Below are 19,287 nucleotides of genomic sequence, written 5' to 3' on the forward strand. Positions count from 1 at the left end.
AGGGAAAGTTTTTTGACTTCTCCATTTCTTGTTAGTTCCCTTTATGATCATTTAATATAAATTGTGCTAGATATACCTGAAAATGGGCTTCTTTTAGCATATGACTAGTTATTTGCATAGCAGAATTTTGTATATTAAACACCTTTATTAAGGAATTACTGTTTAAAAACTTTGGCAATCACTATTTGGGTAACCTCTGTTGCTCAAAATATGTGCAAGATTTCAACAGCAATGTTGAAGGACATGAGTAAATAACCATTTCCATTTCATAGAGCTTCTTATGGTATGCTGTTAATTCCACTGTATCTGTTGTAATATGCAATAAAGTTCTTTTTAGTTTGTGCCTCTGTTTTGCAGTGCTGCATGGTGCTGAGCCTCTGCCTTATTATACTGCTGCACATGCAATGAGTTGGTGTTTACAGTGTTCCCAAGGAGTGGCATATCTCCACAGCATGAAGCCAAAGGCTCTAATTCACAGGGACCTGAAACCACCAAAGTAGGTTTCTAATTAGTGTTTAAATTTCTCTCTCCCTACCCCCTTGTAAAATTAGAATTGGGTCTCTCATAATTTGTTACTTGCATTGGGCTCAGATGGAGCCTTTAAATGATAGTTTACATCTAGTAAGTTCAGTGTGATCTAATTTAAAAGCCATGAAATTGAAATTTCAGTTACAAAATCAAAATGCATTGTTTTGTGTGCCACTAACAGTGTACTTATCACTCGCTAAAAATGGACTCTCATTTGAGGCAGTTCTTTTTGGTCCAAGTCAAAACCTGGGACAGAAGAGCTGCACAGCCCTTTGGGCCCTGTAGCTTGTCCCAGAAATTAATGCCAGTTAACTGGAATAAGCCATGATTTTCCTGGCGAAAAAGTATTAGCACATTTTATCTTGCAAACTTCACAGGTACTGAAAGTGAGAAAATAGGCTTGTATGTCTGCAGGATCCCAAGACAAAAGGCTTTCTCCCAGGAGAAATGTGATGTCTGTTTTAAGCCTATACTGTATTACACAGAAATAAATCCTATTCCTATTCTTGCATCCTAATCCAATTCCCACATCATGGAAGTGGGTTTTTAATTAGGACAGTTTTACCAAACAAGAACATTTAAAAGGCCTTGTTATCTACTGCCAGTGTTCTTCCTTTGTAAGCAAAGGACCTGGGGTTTGAGTCTTTCTTCCTTCCCAAATTTTGATCCATAGGATCATTGACTGCTTGTTTCTTTATCCATTTCATCTGAAGAAAAGGTTGTGAGGTAGTCCTATTGAGTGTGTTGGTCATTCTTCTTCTGGCAAAGAGTCAGCCATGATGACAGGCCTTCTGTCTTCTGAGCTCATACAAAATGTTGGTGAACAAGCATCTGAATGATTTTATCACCCTTGGATGCTTAATTTATTGATATAACTGTTCCTTAAAAAACTATTTTTGTGTATAAACTTCCACATCATAAATAATTAGTAAATTACTTTATTTTGTGGAGCATGTGTTTAAATTTAAAAGCAGTCCATATGCTTAGATAAACCACTAATACTATGTAAAGGAATGGTAAGGGCACTTGTATATAAAGTATTGGGAAGCAAGACCTTAAGATTCATTCTAACGAATGAATTTTTTGTGGCTAAAATAGTTATGTTTTATTACAAGACTACTAAATTGTATAATTTTGGGGTTTTCTTGACAGCTTGCTGTTGGTAGCTGGGGGGACAGTTCTAAAAATCTGTGATTTTGGTACAGCCTGTGATATTCAAACACACATGACCAACAATAAGGGAAGTGCTGCTTGGATGGCACCTGAAGTTTTTGAAGGTAACAAAGTAACTTATGATCTTGACTTTATGTATCTTGATACTTAAGGACATTTTGAGTGAGTTTTAAGTTTTATAGGAATTAAGAAAAAACCATGGTGAGAAATAGCCTTTTATTTTCATTTGAAAATTAGGGTTCAAACCTGCCAGCCAAATATGTATATGAAAGAAATTCACATATATGTCATAGTTTGATATTTTACTTTAACAAATGGCTAAACTGGATGGCCTGTAATAGTAAACCTGGGATTGCGTTAGCATTAAGCAGCCTTCAATTATGTAAAGTTTTGTACTGGTAATTTTATATAAGTCTTTATTGGGGTGACTTAAATAGTCAATTCAAGATGATGTCTGTCTCAAGGTAGTAAGTGTAACATGCCTAAAATTTACTGTGGCTATATTAGTATTTTCCCAGTATAATACTGTTTCTGAGATTCAGAAATAACCTTAGATTCTTGTAGCATTAAAATATCATTCCTTTTACCACATATTCTTAATTGGCTCCAGTCTTTAGAGTTCCCTGTCAGTGCATCTGTATCTTTAACTACTTACTACTTTATTACTCTTCCCTTTTTTCTTTCTCCTCCTTGTTCTTTTCCTTTTCCCTTGAGCTTCAATTCACCTCATCTTCCACCCCATAAATAATTGTAAGTGTGTGTGCTAAGAAAGTCTAGTGATGATCAAAGGTATATGTAGCTGTTGTATCTTTCCTAGGGAAATAGTCCAGGATCTTTTCAGCAAGTCAGAAGAATGCGGGAAAATTTGTTTGCTTAAGTGTTTTATACAGATTTTGTTGTGGATACTTGTAGGTTTCATCTGGAGATCTGAATAGTGAATTTAGTTCTCTATAAAGGCATCAAATTATTAGAAATTTACAGTTTGCAGTATTAGGTAGCTATAGGCACAAAAAAAAAGTATAGGCAACCACTGCCTTTTCACGTTTCTCTACAAGTTATCAATAAGGCCCTATTTTAGCCAATCGCCTCTTCTTGAACATTTAGTTATTACTGCATTTACTCAAATATAAGGTGACTCTGAATATACTATACAATGACCCCCCAAAATAATTAGATCCTGTATATGGAAAATTTATAAATCTGTTAGATTCTACACCTGGAAATTTATAAGTATTAGAGGGTTGTCTTGAATTCCATGCCCATTCCTGACTCCCTCCCCTGCCCCCCCACCCCCGCTCTACAACAGGGGCAACAGTGGCGGGGGGAGAGTCAGGTGGCCACCTTGCCCTCTGCCATGCCTACTTTTTTCCCCCTGCAGCCTTCCTCCCATCCCCAGCTCCCCACAGCCCCTCGTCCTTCCCCCCAACTCTGTAATCTCTGCCTCTCCTCAGTCTCTGCTTCTTCCACCCACCCCCTTTACTAACAGACACTGCTCAAGCTGCTCTGTCCCAGAGCACAGCACATGGAAGCACAGCCCTTGCCTAGCTATATTAGAGTCAGGGCTGTTGTTTGGCCAGGTAGGTGAAGAGTTTCCATATGCTCCCTGTCTTGGAGAGACCTCAGCCCAAGCCAGAGCCAGTCTGCATCTGATGGGAATGGGGCAGGGGGGAACGAAGAGGAGTCTGCTCTGCTCTGGGCCTGACTGTAGCCATGACCCGTGCTCAGGGCCAAGGTCAGAACTGCAGCAGCCACCTGCTCAACCCTCGGCCTTGTATGCAAATATAAGATAAGGTAATTGGGGGTTGGGACCTCGTCTTATATGCAAGTAAATATGGTAATTACTCATTAATTCCTCAACATACCTGCTAAGACCAGCAATTTTGGGTCAGGTTTTATGCTGACACAAATGAACATCAGTTCTATGCTGACACAAATGACATCAGTTCATTAGGAACTTCAGGAAGCCTACTTGATCATTTCACAAAGGTTGTCAATTATCTGTCAGATATTAATGATTTTACATACGAATTGGACCTGACTTTCTTCTTAGATTAAAAAGGGGGAAATATTCAAGGGCATAAATAGCAGTTGGCCCTGTGCCTTCAGGAAATCGTTAATTTAGGCCATGCCTCCTCCTTTTTAAAAAATGTTGGCTGTGTTCTTCTTATGTCTTTTACTGCTACAGTTTTGTTTTTTTTCCTAAAGAAGAACATTTTACAATTCATAATAAAGGTTTGATTAAAACAAAGAAGGGCAGTTCTGTTTAAATACAGGTATTATTTCAAGCCTTGTTGTTATTAATTGTAATGTTGAGTTCCTCACACTTTTAATGACCTTTTCCAATTCTATATACAACAAGGCAGGAGGAATGTAAAACCAGAGTTTCATATTTCCTGCTTTGGGGATTACTGTAAGCCTTCACCTTTCTTAACGAGAGTTTAGAGAAACTTCTGTTTCCCAAAATATATAGCAGTATAATTGAAACATGCATATTGCAGGGAATTAAATACTTACATCTGAGAATATATTTATTGTATGTAAGAGTTGCTGAGAGAACATTTCAAATTAATCTTGAAATATGATTATTTAATATTAGCATTTATTTAATAAACACATTCTTAACCATTCATATGTATTTATTACTACATATAAAATATCAACCACAAAATCTAACTTTATCTATTATGCAGTAATATCCAGTTTTTAAATATCATATTGGTAAGAGTTTTTTAGAGACAGCCCCAACAGTAAACTTCCCAGAATGATAAAAGGCAGTTGAGTTTTATATTGCAAAATTAAGTTTTATAAATGTATATTTTTAATTATTTAATTTTAAATAAATGTTGTTCTAGATGGAGAGGAAGCAAGATCTTTCACTTTGGAATTTCCTTTAGTGGTAGCTGTTCAATAAAAAATTGCTTTTGAGATATGATTGCATTAGCTGAAGTGTAGTAAGTCTGCAGCCATGTACAGACATTCAGTTTCTCCTGGCAGAGTCACTGCTGTCCTAGGAGAAACCATGAGTGTACAAATGTCCAGGATTTTTCTCCCAGGGCAAAAATGGCCACTCCAAGAGGAAAAATAACCCAGATACAAGCAGGTTTAAATCACTCCCAGGAGAGTTTCTTCTGGGAGAGCACATATCTGTACACATTCTATTTTGGGAGAAGCCACAGTTCTCCAGCATCCCAGGGTGTTTGCTCCCACCCCTTCTACCCACCCGTGAGACAGTGCGTCACTCGTTGGACTCTGCTGCTCCAGCTGAGGAAAAAACATGCCCTGTTCACAGTCCACACGTTGTGCTGCACAGGCTAGCCCTGAGTAGTCTGGATTACCTGATCAGAGCTGCCCTGTGCACTGCTGCCCTCTGTCTGCCAGCAAAACTGAGGGAACCTGGAGAACTTACTGAGATGTGTGGACAGGGAGTCCCTGTTCATACAGTATCAGTACTACAAGCTCTCTGTTCTTCAGGGCATCAGCTTTCAAATGTCTGTTAGGGTGTCTCTGGGTAAGTTTTTCTATCAAGAAAATAAACCCAGGAGAATTCTCTGAAATCATTTGAATGTGTATGTGCAACCTGTATCTGCTATTGATCTTTGTTGTATAGCTGTATAATGAAACAATGTAGAAGGAAATAATGTAAAATGTAGTTGTTTTTTTTTAATGCATGCTTTCTAAGGAAAAAATAATTAGCTACTCGATGTCACTCATGCATAATACATCGAGCAGAAAAGATACATCTATAGAACTGATTGTTTTTACATATTTTATACTCTGAATCCATTGATCATGTCTACTTTAGCACTTACGTGGTCCTTGTAATTACAGAAGGAGAGATACTATTAGTCTTTTATTCTCTGGGCTTTGTTCTTCATTTTTTCCTATTATCTAGAAGTCTCCTATATGCTTATCAAGAAACCTAGAAAGGCTCAATTTGTGTCTGAAAGAATTTACAAGTTAAATTTTAGGCATAGCAGAACAAGGGAGAGTAACAAACAGTGAGGGAATGAGCAGTGAAATCTGAAGGCAGTAAGTGATCACCCAATTATTTATTTAAGCTTATGTAAACGTGATGGTGATTATATTTAAAGACATTTGTATTTAAACACAAAAATGATAGCTGTATTCATGAAAGTAGCTGGCTTTCTATGACCATCATTGAAAAAGTGAATTTCAAGTTAATTTTTTTCAATATAAATGTTTTCAATCTTATGTTAGTATGAACAAAAATAGCTTTAAAAATAAAAATGTGTTCATTGTATAGAAAATGAAGGCTGAAGTTAAAACTAAGTGTTAGGGCCATTCTTTCTTATTATGTTATGCATGTATCCTGTAGAAAACACACAAATTATATCAATGGATTTCTTTCAGGTAGCAATTACAGTGAAAAATGTGACGTATTTAGTTGGGGTATTATTCTTTGGGAAGTGATCACCCGGAGGAAACCTTTTGATGAGATTGGTGGTCCAGCTTTCCGCATAATGTGGGCTGTTCATAATGGTGAGTTGTAAACTTGTATTTTACTTTGGTACCTGTACATGTGAGTTGTGTATTTGTGCAGCATTTACTCAATAATTTTGGAAAAAAGTATTTAGTAAGTGATAGTTTTATACTTCTCTGGGTATTCACCTTTCTCAATATTTAGATAATTTCACTTGTGAACCAGCTCATTTTTTGGTGTTGTTTCTTGTCTGTCATCTCAGGCTGAGAGAGAATTTCCTAGTGTCGGCCCCAGGGCTGCAGAGCTCGGACTGGGAGATAAGACCACAGGGCCAGGGCCAGGGCTGAGAGAGAAGAATCTGCACCGCAACTGTAGAGCTTGGGCCGGGAGATAAGGATCTCGCAGCCTGGGCCCCACAACCTCTGAGCTTGGGTTAGATGATAAGGATCTCCCAGCTTGGGCCCTACCATCAGAGCTGAGGCTGAATGATAAGAAGATCTCAGCCTCCGCTCCCCAATCATGATTTGGAAGTGGGGGCTGGGAGCCGCCTGGGCAGGGGGACGTTGTCCCTACTCAGGCTTTAGTGACAGAGCCCACTCTGGCTGCAGGCAGCTCCCAGGGACAAGGAGCAATGTCTCAGTCTCCACCATGAGACAGCTGTCTCCTGGCCCTATGCTTCCTGCCAACTCCTGAGTTAGCATCCAGGGGAAGCCTAGATCTCCCCCTGGCTGCAGCCGGGGCCTGATGCAGGGACACAGGGAGCAGGAGCAGTCTGCTGCTAAGAGCAGCAAATCTGCTTCCACGTCCCTGCATATGTAGACGTGTGCCTGGGACAGTTTAGAGTAGTTTACTCTAGAGTAGAGTGTTCCTGTATTATTTGTCTGTGTAGATTCACCCACCGAGTATTTCAGCAACAAAGATTTTAACTTATTGTGTAGTAACAGAATTTCCAAGAATGGTTCAATAAAGAAGTTACTCATTTTACTTTTAGGTACTCGGCCACCACTGATCAAAAATTTACCCAAGCCTATTGAGAGTTTAATGACCCGGTGCTGGTCTAAGGATCCCTCACAACGACCTTCCATGGAAGAAATTGTCAAAATTATGACACACTTGATGCGGGTATAACTTTTTTTTTTTTTTTTCAATTTTTAAATGACTCATGGGTTATTAAGTTGTAATACTGATTTTAAAAAGGCTCTGTCATTTTATTCAACGTTTGTCTGTAACAAATCTCCAGTGCATAAAGGCTTTTGTTAAATGCAACTTAAAAGCTGCCCAAACAGGCTATCCACTCTGCACCCATACAGGATCTATGCTAATTTGATCCTACAGCGTTAAAGTTATTCAGAAGTTTTACTTCTGTAGTTTCTGTAGCAATTTTCCCAGCACTGATGTGTATAGACACAGTAATTTCCAGGTTCAACATTAGCTTCTTTAAAAAAAAAAAGAAAGAAAAAAAAAAAGGTGGTAATTGTCTAGTCTTCAAGAACAGATGCTGTAGAAGGGTATATTGCTTATCTTTGTATATAGTGCTTATCAGTGTTATTTCACCCTTAATTCCCTTAAAAAAAACTCTAGCCCTAAAGAACAGCTCTACTGTTCATTTGTTTTTGTTAACTAATTTGAAAAGTTTCAAATTATTAGTTAAACCAACCTGAACATACTTTGTTGAATGTAGCTCATATCACTCTGATATCTACTAACCCAATTTTACACTGAATGCAGGTGAATAAGACTGCCTAGCTGAAATCTAAATTTTTTAAAAGTTCTTCCTTCATTTGCAGTATTAGCTTAAATATTATCCCTTTCCTTTCTGCCAAAACTCTGTAATATCTAGCAGCAAAGTTTATATATCATTCTGTCCTTTTGCTAAATTTTACTGGACTTCATCGGGCAGTTGTTTGTGGCTTCCATCATACTGTCTTATCTCTAAAGTTTGCACTAGAGATTTGAAAAAAAAAGATTGGATAAACATGGGGGAGGCAGACTGCATATGCTTGATTTTGCCTCAGAACAGGGCCTTTTTGGGCTGCAGTTCATTGATGTCTATGATGAGAAATTTGTTTTGGGGCAATTAAAAATAGTTAACATTTTGGGGAATTACTGAAAAGCAAAGACTTGCAGAGCCAGCTGGAGTAATAACAGCAGCAGCTCAGTAGTTAAGTAGCATGGCATAGCCTAACTGCTGTTTGCTTTTGTGCATCCATTCAGACAACTAGGAGCTATTGAGGTGTCTGATACTCTTACAGCAACTGTACATACTCTGGAGGTTTTAGTCATTTTACATTTAATACTTTCACAATTCCTCTCTACACAGTACTTCCCAGGAACTGATGAACCTCTTCAGTATCCTTGTCAGTATTCAGATGAAGGCCAAAGCAACTCAGCCACTAGTACAGGTATGCCGGGTTAAATAGAAGAAAAAATGTTTCTCTTTTTAATCATGTTTTAAAGGAAAATGACATAGGGTCAGTTTATAAAGCATAGACTTGTATTAACTTTGAACTTCGATTGGGAAAAGAGCTAATCTCCTTTCCAAAATACCAGACCTTTACTTAAGTCCTTTGCAGACCAAATAACCGTACTAAAAGGTTGCCCCCTTAAGCTTTTGATCCATCCAAGTCCGCTTCCCTGTCTCCACCTTTGCGAAGAGGGTACACTTAAAGGTGCTTCAGTCCACAAAGGCATATTGTCTCCCTTTCTTCCAGAAGGTTATTTAGGTTCCAGTACCTGTCTCCCAGATTTCTTTTTTTATGACTAGATCTCTAGGGTATTACTAGGAAGATCATAAATAGCTATTCAGTCCTGCATATAGGATAGAATTCCATTTTGATGACAAAAAGTGGAAATGGTTCAGATGGGATTTTCCCCCATTTGACACGGGGAGGGAGGGGTGCCCCTCACCTTACAATCGAGCACAAGGCAGTGGGGAAGGAGCTGGAACCAGAACTACCCCACTTCCACTGCTTCTGCATGCCCTGCCACTCCTCTCCCCTGCAGCCCCATCTACCCCATCCCTTCTCTGCTGCTTCTCCCTCTCTCTCAACCCTTCTGCTGCTCTCCTCCTTACCTTTGTTCTGCACTGACAAGCTCCATCCCTGCTGCAACCTGGGGCACAGAGCACAGCTTAGCAGTGGTACAGAGCTGGCACTGGTATTCCAGCCCACTGCTATGGGGTAGGCTAGGGCCATGCTCTGTACCCTGGGCTGCAGTAGGGGCAAAGCCTGCTTGTGCAGAGCAAAGGTAAGGTGGGGCAGGATTTGAGGGGCAGGTGGGGTGAGAGAGACTTTGAGCGAGGTTGGCGGGAGATGGGATGAAGGTGTGAGGACCTGAGGCTGTGGGTGGCAGAAGCGGCATGGAGTGGGGAACAGGGGAAAAAGAAATCTACAAGCTGAGGCTTCAGGGGGCAGGGACAAGCGCAATGGGGGCAAGTGGCAGGGCCAGCAGCAGGGGACAAGCTGCCTGCCCCTCTTGCTGCCTGTCTCACTACCTCCACACCACCTGCCCCCTATTGCCTTCCCCACTCTGTCCCACACCACCTGCCCCAGTACTGACCCCTCTCAGCACTTCTCCCCACCTACCTGCAGTAGTGAGGGGGATGAGTTGAAGATGAACCTCCAATAATAAGATTCCATACATGGAGTATTATAATAAATTGATAAATTTTCTGTGTCAAATCTACTTACTAGGGGGTTGTCTTGTATTTGAGTAAATATGGTATTTAAATGAATTTTCATCAAAACATTAAAAAAAGTTAATATAAAAAACCAGGAAATACCAAATGATTAAGTAAAGAATTGAATTTTGACTTGGTCTTTTTTCAAAGAGAAGTGAATTGTTAAATACAAAAAATGCTTTTGTTTTTTATAGGCTCGTTCATGGACATCACTTCTACAAACACTAGTAACAAGAGTGATGCTAACATGGAACCTGCTGACATTCAAGGAACTGCTACCAATGATACCATTAAACGCTTAGAATCAAAATTAGCCCAGCAAATGAAAAATGCAGCAAAGCAGCCAGTAAGGAAATCAGTAAAATCTTGGGCCTTAAGGATGATAGTGGTTTTAGCTAGATAAAAAAAAAAAATTAAAAATATGGTTTTATAATAAGATGGAAAAACTTACCTACAGATTTTTACAACAGGAACTCAAACTATTCTGCATCTTTTATGATCCATGGAGATCTGCTGTTTCTTCATTTGCAGTTGTTGTAGGAAAGCAGTTTTCCTTGTAAAAGCTATTGCAGAAGTTTTCCTTATAAAAGAAATGATGAGCAGACATAGCTGTCTTCCATAGATGGAGTCCAAGGAGAAGAAAGTTACCAGTAGTCACCTTGGGAGATCCTGGCCCCTACTAAAAGAAGGAAAAACAAGGTTCTCCAGAAGGTACTTGAGTTAAGGTAGACTATAGCTCCAGCCAGCTGTCAAGCACGTCCATGGTAGATGGTAGGAAGTGCAAGGAGCAAAGCAGATTGTTCAAGAGAGCAGAGGGAGAGAGGGCACAAAAATGACCAAAAGGAAACTCCATTTTTTTCAGAGAGGACACCCTCCCAACCCCTCAAAATTCAACATTGAATACAGCAGTAGTGCTTAATTTCTTGGCCCTGTGGGCCAGATGAGTGGTACAGGGCCCGTCCACGGGCTGGATCAGGCTCCGTGTACCGGGATCAGACCTTGCACTGCCTGTACCTGGTCCTGTACACCAATATTGGGCCGCACCCAGCCTCAGTTGGTCCCCGTGTGCCAGGGTGGGGTTCTGGGATCCCATACTGCCCCTGCATACTAGAATCAGGCCCCACAAGCTGGAATCAAGCCCTGTACCACCTGGCTCCATGTGCCAGGATTGGGCCCAGTACTGCACTATCCAGCCCACAGGACTGACTCCTCCTCTGAAAATTTTGGATGTGTGGTATCCCACAGGCCAGATGACACAACACTGGAGGCCAGATCTGACCCACTGGCTGGGGGTTGAGCACTCCTGGTACAGTGTAGTGCTCTTTTATTCTCTCAAACTGAGACACTGAAAGAAAATTTAAATGGGAGAAGGATAAGGGGGGGTGTAAAAGATTTATACAAAATTACAAATAATATCAAGAAGATAAATTGGGGATCTCCAGTAATAATACATGATCAATGAAAGTTGAATTCAGCATACTGGAGGATGAAAGGAATTATTTTTATTAAAAAGTTACAGATTTACCTATTAGACCCCCTTATCTTAAGCTAGTATTGAGACCAAAAGATTGGTATTTGAGAAAAGGTAAGAAAATATAAAACTGAGTATTGGGTAGGCTAGAAAAAGAAAAATCGTTATGGTTCAGCATTGTCCTAATTCTTTTCCCATTGATGCAACTAATTTAGTTCAGTTTATACATTTGCAGTAATAAAGTTGGTTTTGTTTTAAAAAGATGTAGAGGTTAATTTTTAAAAATTGTGGCATTTTTAAAATACGTGTTGCGTACTATATTGGCAATTTTCCCTCGCCACGGTTCTTTATCAATCTGCTCTAAATATAGAGCTAAGCTCAAAAATCAGTTCTTGGGTTGTCTAGAGAAACTTTTTTTTCTTTTAAAAGTGTGACACCTGTTTTAACAGGGTGACCCTGGTCGTTTAAGTTTACCTCCATCTCGTGGAAGTAGTGTGGAGAGCTTGTCTGATGTTCGTGGACGACCACAGTCAACCCTTGTTTCAGGAGAAGGCGCTAAGAGAATGAGTGCTGACATGTCTGAAATAGAAGCAAGAATTGCTGCTACCACAGGTAAAAAATGGGGAGTGGGGGGAGCTTCCAAATGTTCATAATTTTGGACAAGGTTTGTTGTTAAGTCTTTTTTTTTTTTTATTAAATGAAAATGGGTGGCAATTGAGACTTGCATGGATTCTTTATTTTTACAGTATGTCTGTTTCAGAGTTGATATGAAGCAATCTACTTCTTTCACATTTGGGCTTTGGGCTACAAATGAAGATTTATTTTTTTTTTATTCGATTGTTACATATCAGCCTTGTTTCATAATTCAAAGTTTGTCTCTGCTTCTGAATGGATGGTATGCTCTTGCCATTCTTATTTTTTATTAAAATTACATTTCACTTGATACAACATTCAGTTATTTTGAAATGCAATAATGATTTTAAAGTACTATTTCTATCAGTAAATTGAAAAATACCTTTTCATAGAAAATATCTAAATGCTCAGTTTTGTACTTACTCTTGAAGAAAAGACCAGGTACAAAGATAATCTTTCAGTTTCTTTCTAAAACTAAAAAGTAAAGTGTTTTAGCCGTGTGTTTCACCAGGTTTGCTTCAGGTAGTAAAGTATTTCTTTTATGTGGTGGGTCATTGATGCAAGTTTAGGATGCAGGCACAAACGCAGAATTACATGGTGAAAATACCATGTAGGTATTTGTGTGGGTGTGTTTTCCAAATAAGCAAATTACAGCTACAGTGTTTCACTGTGCCTAGCAACCAGACACTTAAGAGTCCCTCATCATAGCTAGATAGCTTGTTTGCAAACATTTATATTTCATGTTTCAGTGACTATGAAAGTCATTTTTATTGACTACAGCTCTGGATTTAAAGAATACAAACAAATTACTTGGGGTCAGACCTTACCCTAGTAACCTTTCCATCACTTAGAAAATTGGGAATAATAAGGTAACATTTTTTATAAATTGGATATGCTTAACCTTCTGATTTGTTCACAACAGCTGAAAAGCTGTTGGTTTTTATTGTGTTTATTATCGTGGCAATCTCCAAAGATTTATTGTGACGTATGGGATGCCGTGTTACCATTCCCTGAAGAGCTTACAGTCTGACACTGGTGTTCAACCTCCTGGCCCTAGGGACCAGATGAGTGGTGCTGGGCCAGTGCAATGCTCAAGGTCAGTGCACAGGTACTATCCAGCTGTGCACAGGCTTGACCCTGTGTACCAGTGCTATCTAGTGCACACTATCAGCATCCTGCTTGCAAGGCTCCTCACAGGTCCTGAAATTTGTCAGCAGGATAGCTGCAATAAATGCTGCCCTGCTGACAAATTTTAGGACCTGTGGAGAAACGCACAGCATGGCCTCGGGTGCCTGTTCTGGCCTGTGGACTGGAAGTTGAGCACCCCTGGTCTAACATAAGAGTATTGAGCCAAGGCTTCTGGTTTATTTATTTACTCTTGGACTCAGTGCTGCAGTCAGTTCTTAACACCTTCAACCTGTAGTATACGTTTATGGAAGGTCTCACCAGCACAAAAGGCAACTGTGTACTTACTAGAGGTGTGAAAGGTTAAACATTTAAACAATAAGTATATTTATACTGGTAATGTATTACCAGTTAACATTTAGTGTGGGGCGCAATCCGGTGTGAAAGAGAAATGGTGCCTCAGGAATAGTGAACACGGGAGGGCAGGCAGAAGAGGGGAGCAAGAAGAAGGGGAAGGGTGAGAGGGGACTAGTCCATAGCCTGTGAGGTTAAAGAGGAAAACAGCCTGCAGCCTAATGACTTGTCAGTTAAGCATTTAGCTGCTCATTGAAAAGTGCTCCCTCCCAATCAGCAGACCAGGGGCTGCAGCAGGCTGGGAAAGCTTCATGTGGGCTGTGTGGTCTGGTGGAGCTTTCCACTGCCTCTTCCTCCTCCCCAGTCAAAGGTCCTGGGGAGCAGCTTCCAGCAGCAGCTGTGTCCAAGCTGCTGTGTTATCAGTTAACTGTTTAACCGATATAATTAGGGAAGGTTAAATGAATAATTTTTTTAATGATATTTACATCCCTAGTACGTACTTAGTCTGCTTTTGTTGTTTTTTAAAAATGCTGGGCCATTCTAAGCTCTCACTGGTATAAAAACGAGTGCAACTCATTTAACATTAATGAAATTAACTCTGGTTCTTATCCACGGGAGCTTGCAGTTTTCCCTATTTGTTGTTGTCTTAACTAAATTCTAGGTACAACTAGAAATAATTATCTAAGTGTATGTTAAAGTTAACAACCCTCTGCCTTTCTCTTGTCTAAAGTTCATTTGGACTAAGCGAAGTGTAATAGGAAAGCAGAATTTGCATCAGTCAGCACCAGGCTAATAAAAATCTGTTCAAAATCATCTTAAACAGGTTTTCATGAGTTTTGTTGGTAAGAGTTAAAATACCATTTTTTTTATCTGGTTAGTTATTGTTTCAGAGGACAAAACATAGAGATACCGAACAAAGAAACTGGATTGCTAATTGGAGAGGGGTATTGTCAAGAATAAATAAATGAAACGATATTTTAAGAATTGCCTAATCCTCTTGTTCCACCTATTATTAGACTTGCCATAGAAACAATCATATGGCACACATTCATGTCAAATAGTTTTGGAGTTTTTTGGTGTATGTGTGTGTATTAACTTAAAATATGCTACAACAGTTTGCTTTTGGGAGAGATATTCACACACATTTTAATGGGAGTTCTATATTTAATCTTAATACAGGCCCTGAGTTTTACCACCTCTTCCTCCAGCCACAAGTGACAAAAGGAACAGTTATAAGTTTATTTTATGCTGTTAATGTGATTGCAATCCATAAACATTTCTACTTTAGCATGAAGAATTTTTTCCATTAATTTCATAAGTTTATGGAACAGTGTACTTTGCTCTAGAGCAAAGGTTCCCAAACATTTTCTTATTGTGTACCCCCTTCCAGATTTACCAGCTGCCTGTGTACCCCTACCAACATGCATTTTATATTTTAACTCCTTAAAGTCCAATTATTATTATAATAAAAATTTAATCCAACATTGCACAATTTCTCCTGCATACCCCCAGAGATGTCTTGCATACCCCCATGGATACGTGTACCACAGCTTTGGAACCCCTGCTCTAGAGTATGTAGGTTGGCTCAGAATGTCCAGTTTACAAAGTAAAAAGCATTCACTCATAGAACCCCATATACAAGACAGAAATAATCCTTCAAATTTGGTAATAAAGCAGACGTCTTGGACACTGTTTAGATTTTACTTTACAGGAGATTACAGTTTACGGAAATGAAACATCCAACCTGAAAATGTAAACTTTTTGATAAACCAGTGTATGTCTGAGACTAAAAGAAATTATGAAGGCTACGTGTAACTTTTAAAATAATCAGGGATATATGTATTTATTACTAATGTGCAGGTGAAGTGGAACAAGCAAATTTGTCTTGCATTCTTATAATTATATTTTTAGTTTTCCCTTCCTCATTGCCATGCTGCTTTCTGTGTTGAGTTTTGTGTTGCTAACTACAACTAATTATATTGTGTTCGTATTGACAGCTATTTCTGTTTGCTTTTAACAATTGCTTAACTCTTTGTAAGCATGAATAGACTATGCAGTTTATTCTGCATGATGTTTTGCATGAAATATAGTTTAACAAAAGTATATGAAAATTGCAGTGAGGTATTTTTAATAATTTTGCTGTTACCATTGTAGTTGTTTGCATGTGTATTGTATATGTGTATTTTTTCAGCCTATTCCAAGCCTAAACGAGGCCATCGTAAAACTGCTTCATTTGGCAACATTCTGGATGTCCCTGAAATCATCATACCAGGTATCACAGACCAGGTGAATGGGCCTATTGGCTAAGATGCTGGGATAATGATCAGATTTTCAAAGATACTTTTTGCTCCGACATATAATATAGATGGAGACAGTGCAATAAGATTTTCCATCATGTCTTTGAATTTAAAAGAACTTGCCACTCTCATTTGCTTCTCTCTCAAAGATAGGAATATGCCCTTGCTGGCTGGACTGAGATTCCTGGTATTAGACTTATGAATTTCCAGACCAAACCTGTATGGTACAGTGTTTTATTATAATATCCCTCATTTAGTGAAAAGTGGGCTTAAAATTGAGATGAACTTTGTCCAATGGTTCATACTGCCTTGGTCACAGTCTCATCTGTTTTTATAAATATATATAGTATTAGCAGAAAAAAAATCATTTAGACATTAGATGACTTTGATCTAATATATGACAGTGCAGAAAAAAAATCAATTAGACATTAGATGACATTTAGACATTATTAGATGACTTTGCATAAATGTTTGGCATGTCATATTAAAATACACGCTACAAATATTTTCTATAATAAATATAGTAACTTTCAAAGGCCACTATTAAGCATACCCCCCCCAACTTCTTGCAACATTCTTTCGGCTGCCAATTTTTTTTCTGCACTGTCATATGCATATCAGTAAAAATTGTGTGCTTAAATATAGTTTATTTTCTCTGAGAAGGCCTTTTTACAACATACATATTAAATCATAAAAGTAGACTGATTTTTCTCATTAAAACTGCATGCAAAGCAGGTTGCTTGCTGAAATCTGTATTGCATATCACTTTTACATTATTATATATGAAATGGCAGTGCTGTGTAGATTTAAATTTTTAGATCTCCAATAATATAACCTGTTGCTATGAATGAAAATGTTAGTGGGTTTGTATGAGGAAGGTAGAATGAAAGTTGCAGGGACAGAAACACTTAAGATCTGTTAACACAGTGCCAAAATGTGTTGCTATAAAGCTCACAAAACTCTATGCCGTTATACCTCTATGTACTTATTTGCATAACAAATAAGCACCTGTAAAGTCAGTAATTTACAGAATTTATATTTCAGCCAACAGTGAATTATTTCTGATTACTAAAATTGCTGGAAAGGCTTGATTGTGTGTACTGGTAGAGAGCAGCCACAGAGCACTTAAATCTAATTCACCAGATGAGTTATTAGAATTTAAAAAATGAATCATGATTTGGTTTTAGGATTTTGCAGGCCAACTGGAGGCAAAGAGGGGGAATGAGATTACTTTGACATATGACGGCATCATACTCATAACTCTGTTATGTTAAAAGTTCAGCCCATATTTTTAATTTTATTTAAAAAGTATACTGGAGTACATTTTGGGTAATTGAAATAAAGGTGAAGCAAAAAAAAAAGCTTGAATTCCAGCTTACTTCCTTCATCTTTAAGAAATACTGAGTTGCAGATTGTTACAGTGCAGTGCAGTTAGGTTTTCCACTGAAGACCTCAAGATGGCAGCCCCAACATACTTTTATTACTCTCTCTTCCCCTCACTCTTCCTTTTGAAAAAGGCTTTGGCCGGTTAAATCTTTTAAAATAGTTGCTTCTTTACTTCTTTTTCTTTTCAGATTTCCTCCACTTGAGGTATTTAGTGAGATTATTAATAACAATATAATTTGAATAATTCTTAGCCAAAAGCTTTTTATAAACTAGACGTACAGATCTGTTCGCAAACCACTGAAATACAGTCCTCTCCAGGGTAGAATATCCTTATGTGACCCTTTGGGAAAAGGTCTGAAAGTTTTCAGATATTTCAGTTATTCAAATAAACCTTTCAGAGGAACTTGACCACAAGTAGTTAGCCAAACTTTATTTTGCATCCCATTCAAAAAGCCCCCTTTTAGTTTAGATTTTGCAAAGAATATTAAAACAAATAGCAAAGTTAAAAGACAGAAGAAGATAGGTGACTGTGCAGTGAGCGTGGGATAGACATTTAAAGGTACTATAGATACAGCCCAAAATCTTAGGGAATGTTTTGTATTTGTTGCCACTAAGAAATGATGCAGAGGGTCATGGTTAATGAGGATATGGAAACGGGAATAAGCTGGAAACCGAACTCAGCTCTGGCTTGGGGAGGAAGCAGATAATCCGCATGCCAGAATTCTGAAATAACTACCATGAAATCACAGATCAGAAAGCAAATATTTTCACAGATCTTTCAAGTCCAAGTGGTACCGTATGATTGAGAGAGAGCAAATGTAATAGTGATGTAGAAAGGGGAGAAGGGGAAAGTGATCTAGAGCAACAGTCAGCAATATATAGCCCATCAAGCCACTGTTTGCAGGGTACAGATATGTAATGTTTTTCCATCCTCAACATTTGTAAGTACCTTGTTTGAGTATAGATTTCATTTAAGACACTGACATTTCAGATTCATAAAATTTGATTTTACATAAAGCTAATTTTGATTTTACATTATTACATAAAGCTAACTCAGTAGTAAAATGGTTTGTCATGACTCATTTCCAATTTAACATCTTAGGTAGTTGATATTCCAGTGTGTACATAACTAGGTTAATGTGTAAAATGCACTTTTTGTTCTTAACATTTTATTTTAGGATGCAGGCATAAGCAGTGCAAATCAATATTTTTAAACAATTAGATCATCAGAGATTTAATAAATACATGTTTTTAAATCATGTATTTAAACTATATTTTTCAGAGAACTTAATAAAGATAAGTAATCAAAAGCAGCAAGACTTTTGACTTTCTCCTTCTGGAGAATACTGTTTTTTCTAACTATACCTTCTGGCACTGGCATCTCTGTTCAGTGTTTTATATAAACCATTTTCATATAAACTGTTTTTTATGGTTGGGGGTTATAGTGTCTGTATATTACTCAGGAACACCTAAATTAATCTAAGTTTGTGAACTATTTTGACAAAAGCAGGTGCATCTGAGCGTGAATAAAGGAAGAGAATCTGAGCATCAAAAAATAAGAAAGAGAACTGGTCAAAGTTGGATCAGTGGAAACAGGGGTGAGAGCCACGTTAGGAGAGAACAAGAGAGTCAGTGGGGAAGGCAATAGTGGTTTTGCATATAGGGTGAATGGAGACCTAAATGAACAAACTGCTTGTAGAAGACAACGAGGAATACTAGACTGCTTGCATATTTGAGCTTTTGGAGGTGAGAGGGCCAGAGAGAGAACTAGGGGAGGCTGTAGGTATCTAGTAAGAAAAACAAACTGCACAAACACAAGAATAAGTTGCTTTAGATTGTTGAATGGGAGCTGCATGTGTTGAATAGGAGCTTAGTGTTTGTCTGTGGCTTGTTTCTTCAAATATAGACAATAGGGTGCAAAATTTTTTTTTGAGAATAGGAAGCACTGCTCTAAATGTTATGGGCAGAGAAAATTTGTGTAAGAGTTTGCAACAAAGAGGCAGGAGACTGAGAGAAGCCATTCACCTGGGGAAGGTACAGTGTGATAAGGCGGTGAGCTATATGAAGAAAAAAGTACTGAGAAGAGAGTTAAATTGCAGGGAGGAATACAGTGCAATAAGAGGAAAAAGAGTGAAAGGAGAGAGAAGAAAAAGAAGAAATGGGATAAAAGAACACCAAGGAGGAGAAAGACTGGAATGAG

General features: G+C 38.3%; 1 protein-coding gene across 10 annotated transcripts in view; it reads left to right on the top strand.

Annotated features, from left to right (window-relative positions):
• Positions 1-19,287, top strand: part of MAP3K7 (mitogen-activated protein kinase kinase kinase 7) — a 65,926-nt gene that overhangs the window by 23,837 nt on the left and 22,802 nt on the right. For 2 of the 10 annotated variants that reach the window (XM_025199376.1, XM_025199378.1), the window contains exons 4-11: positions 358-496; positions 1,681-1,805; positions 6,073-6,201; positions 7,134-7,264; positions 8,463-8,544; positions 10,016-10,167; positions 11,742-11,904; positions 15,596-15,676. In XM_025199376.1, the coding sequence (XP_025055161.1) occupies positions 358-496; positions 1,681-1,805; positions 6,073-6,201; positions 7,134-7,264; positions 8,463-8,544; positions 10,016-10,167; positions 11,742-11,904; positions 15,596-15,676 (1,002 nt within the window). Of the gene's footprint in view, positions 1-337; positions 497-1,680; positions 1,806-6,072; positions 6,202-7,133; positions 7,265-8,462; positions 8,545-10,015; positions 10,168-10,443; positions 10,533-11,741; positions 11,905-15,595; positions 15,677-19,287 lie in introns of those variants that run through there. The other 8 variants (XM_014518197.2, XM_014518198.2, XM_025199379.1 and 5 more) reach the window with 6 other exon arrangements.

This window comes from Alligator sinensis, unplaced genomic scaffold (genome assembly GCF_000455745.1).
Source record: "Alligator sinensis unplaced genomic scaffold, ASM45574v1 scaffold357_1, whole genome shotgun sequence".
Taxonomy (NCBI): domain Eukaryota; kingdom Metazoa; phylum Chordata; order Crocodylia; family Alligatoridae; genus Alligator; species Alligator sinensis.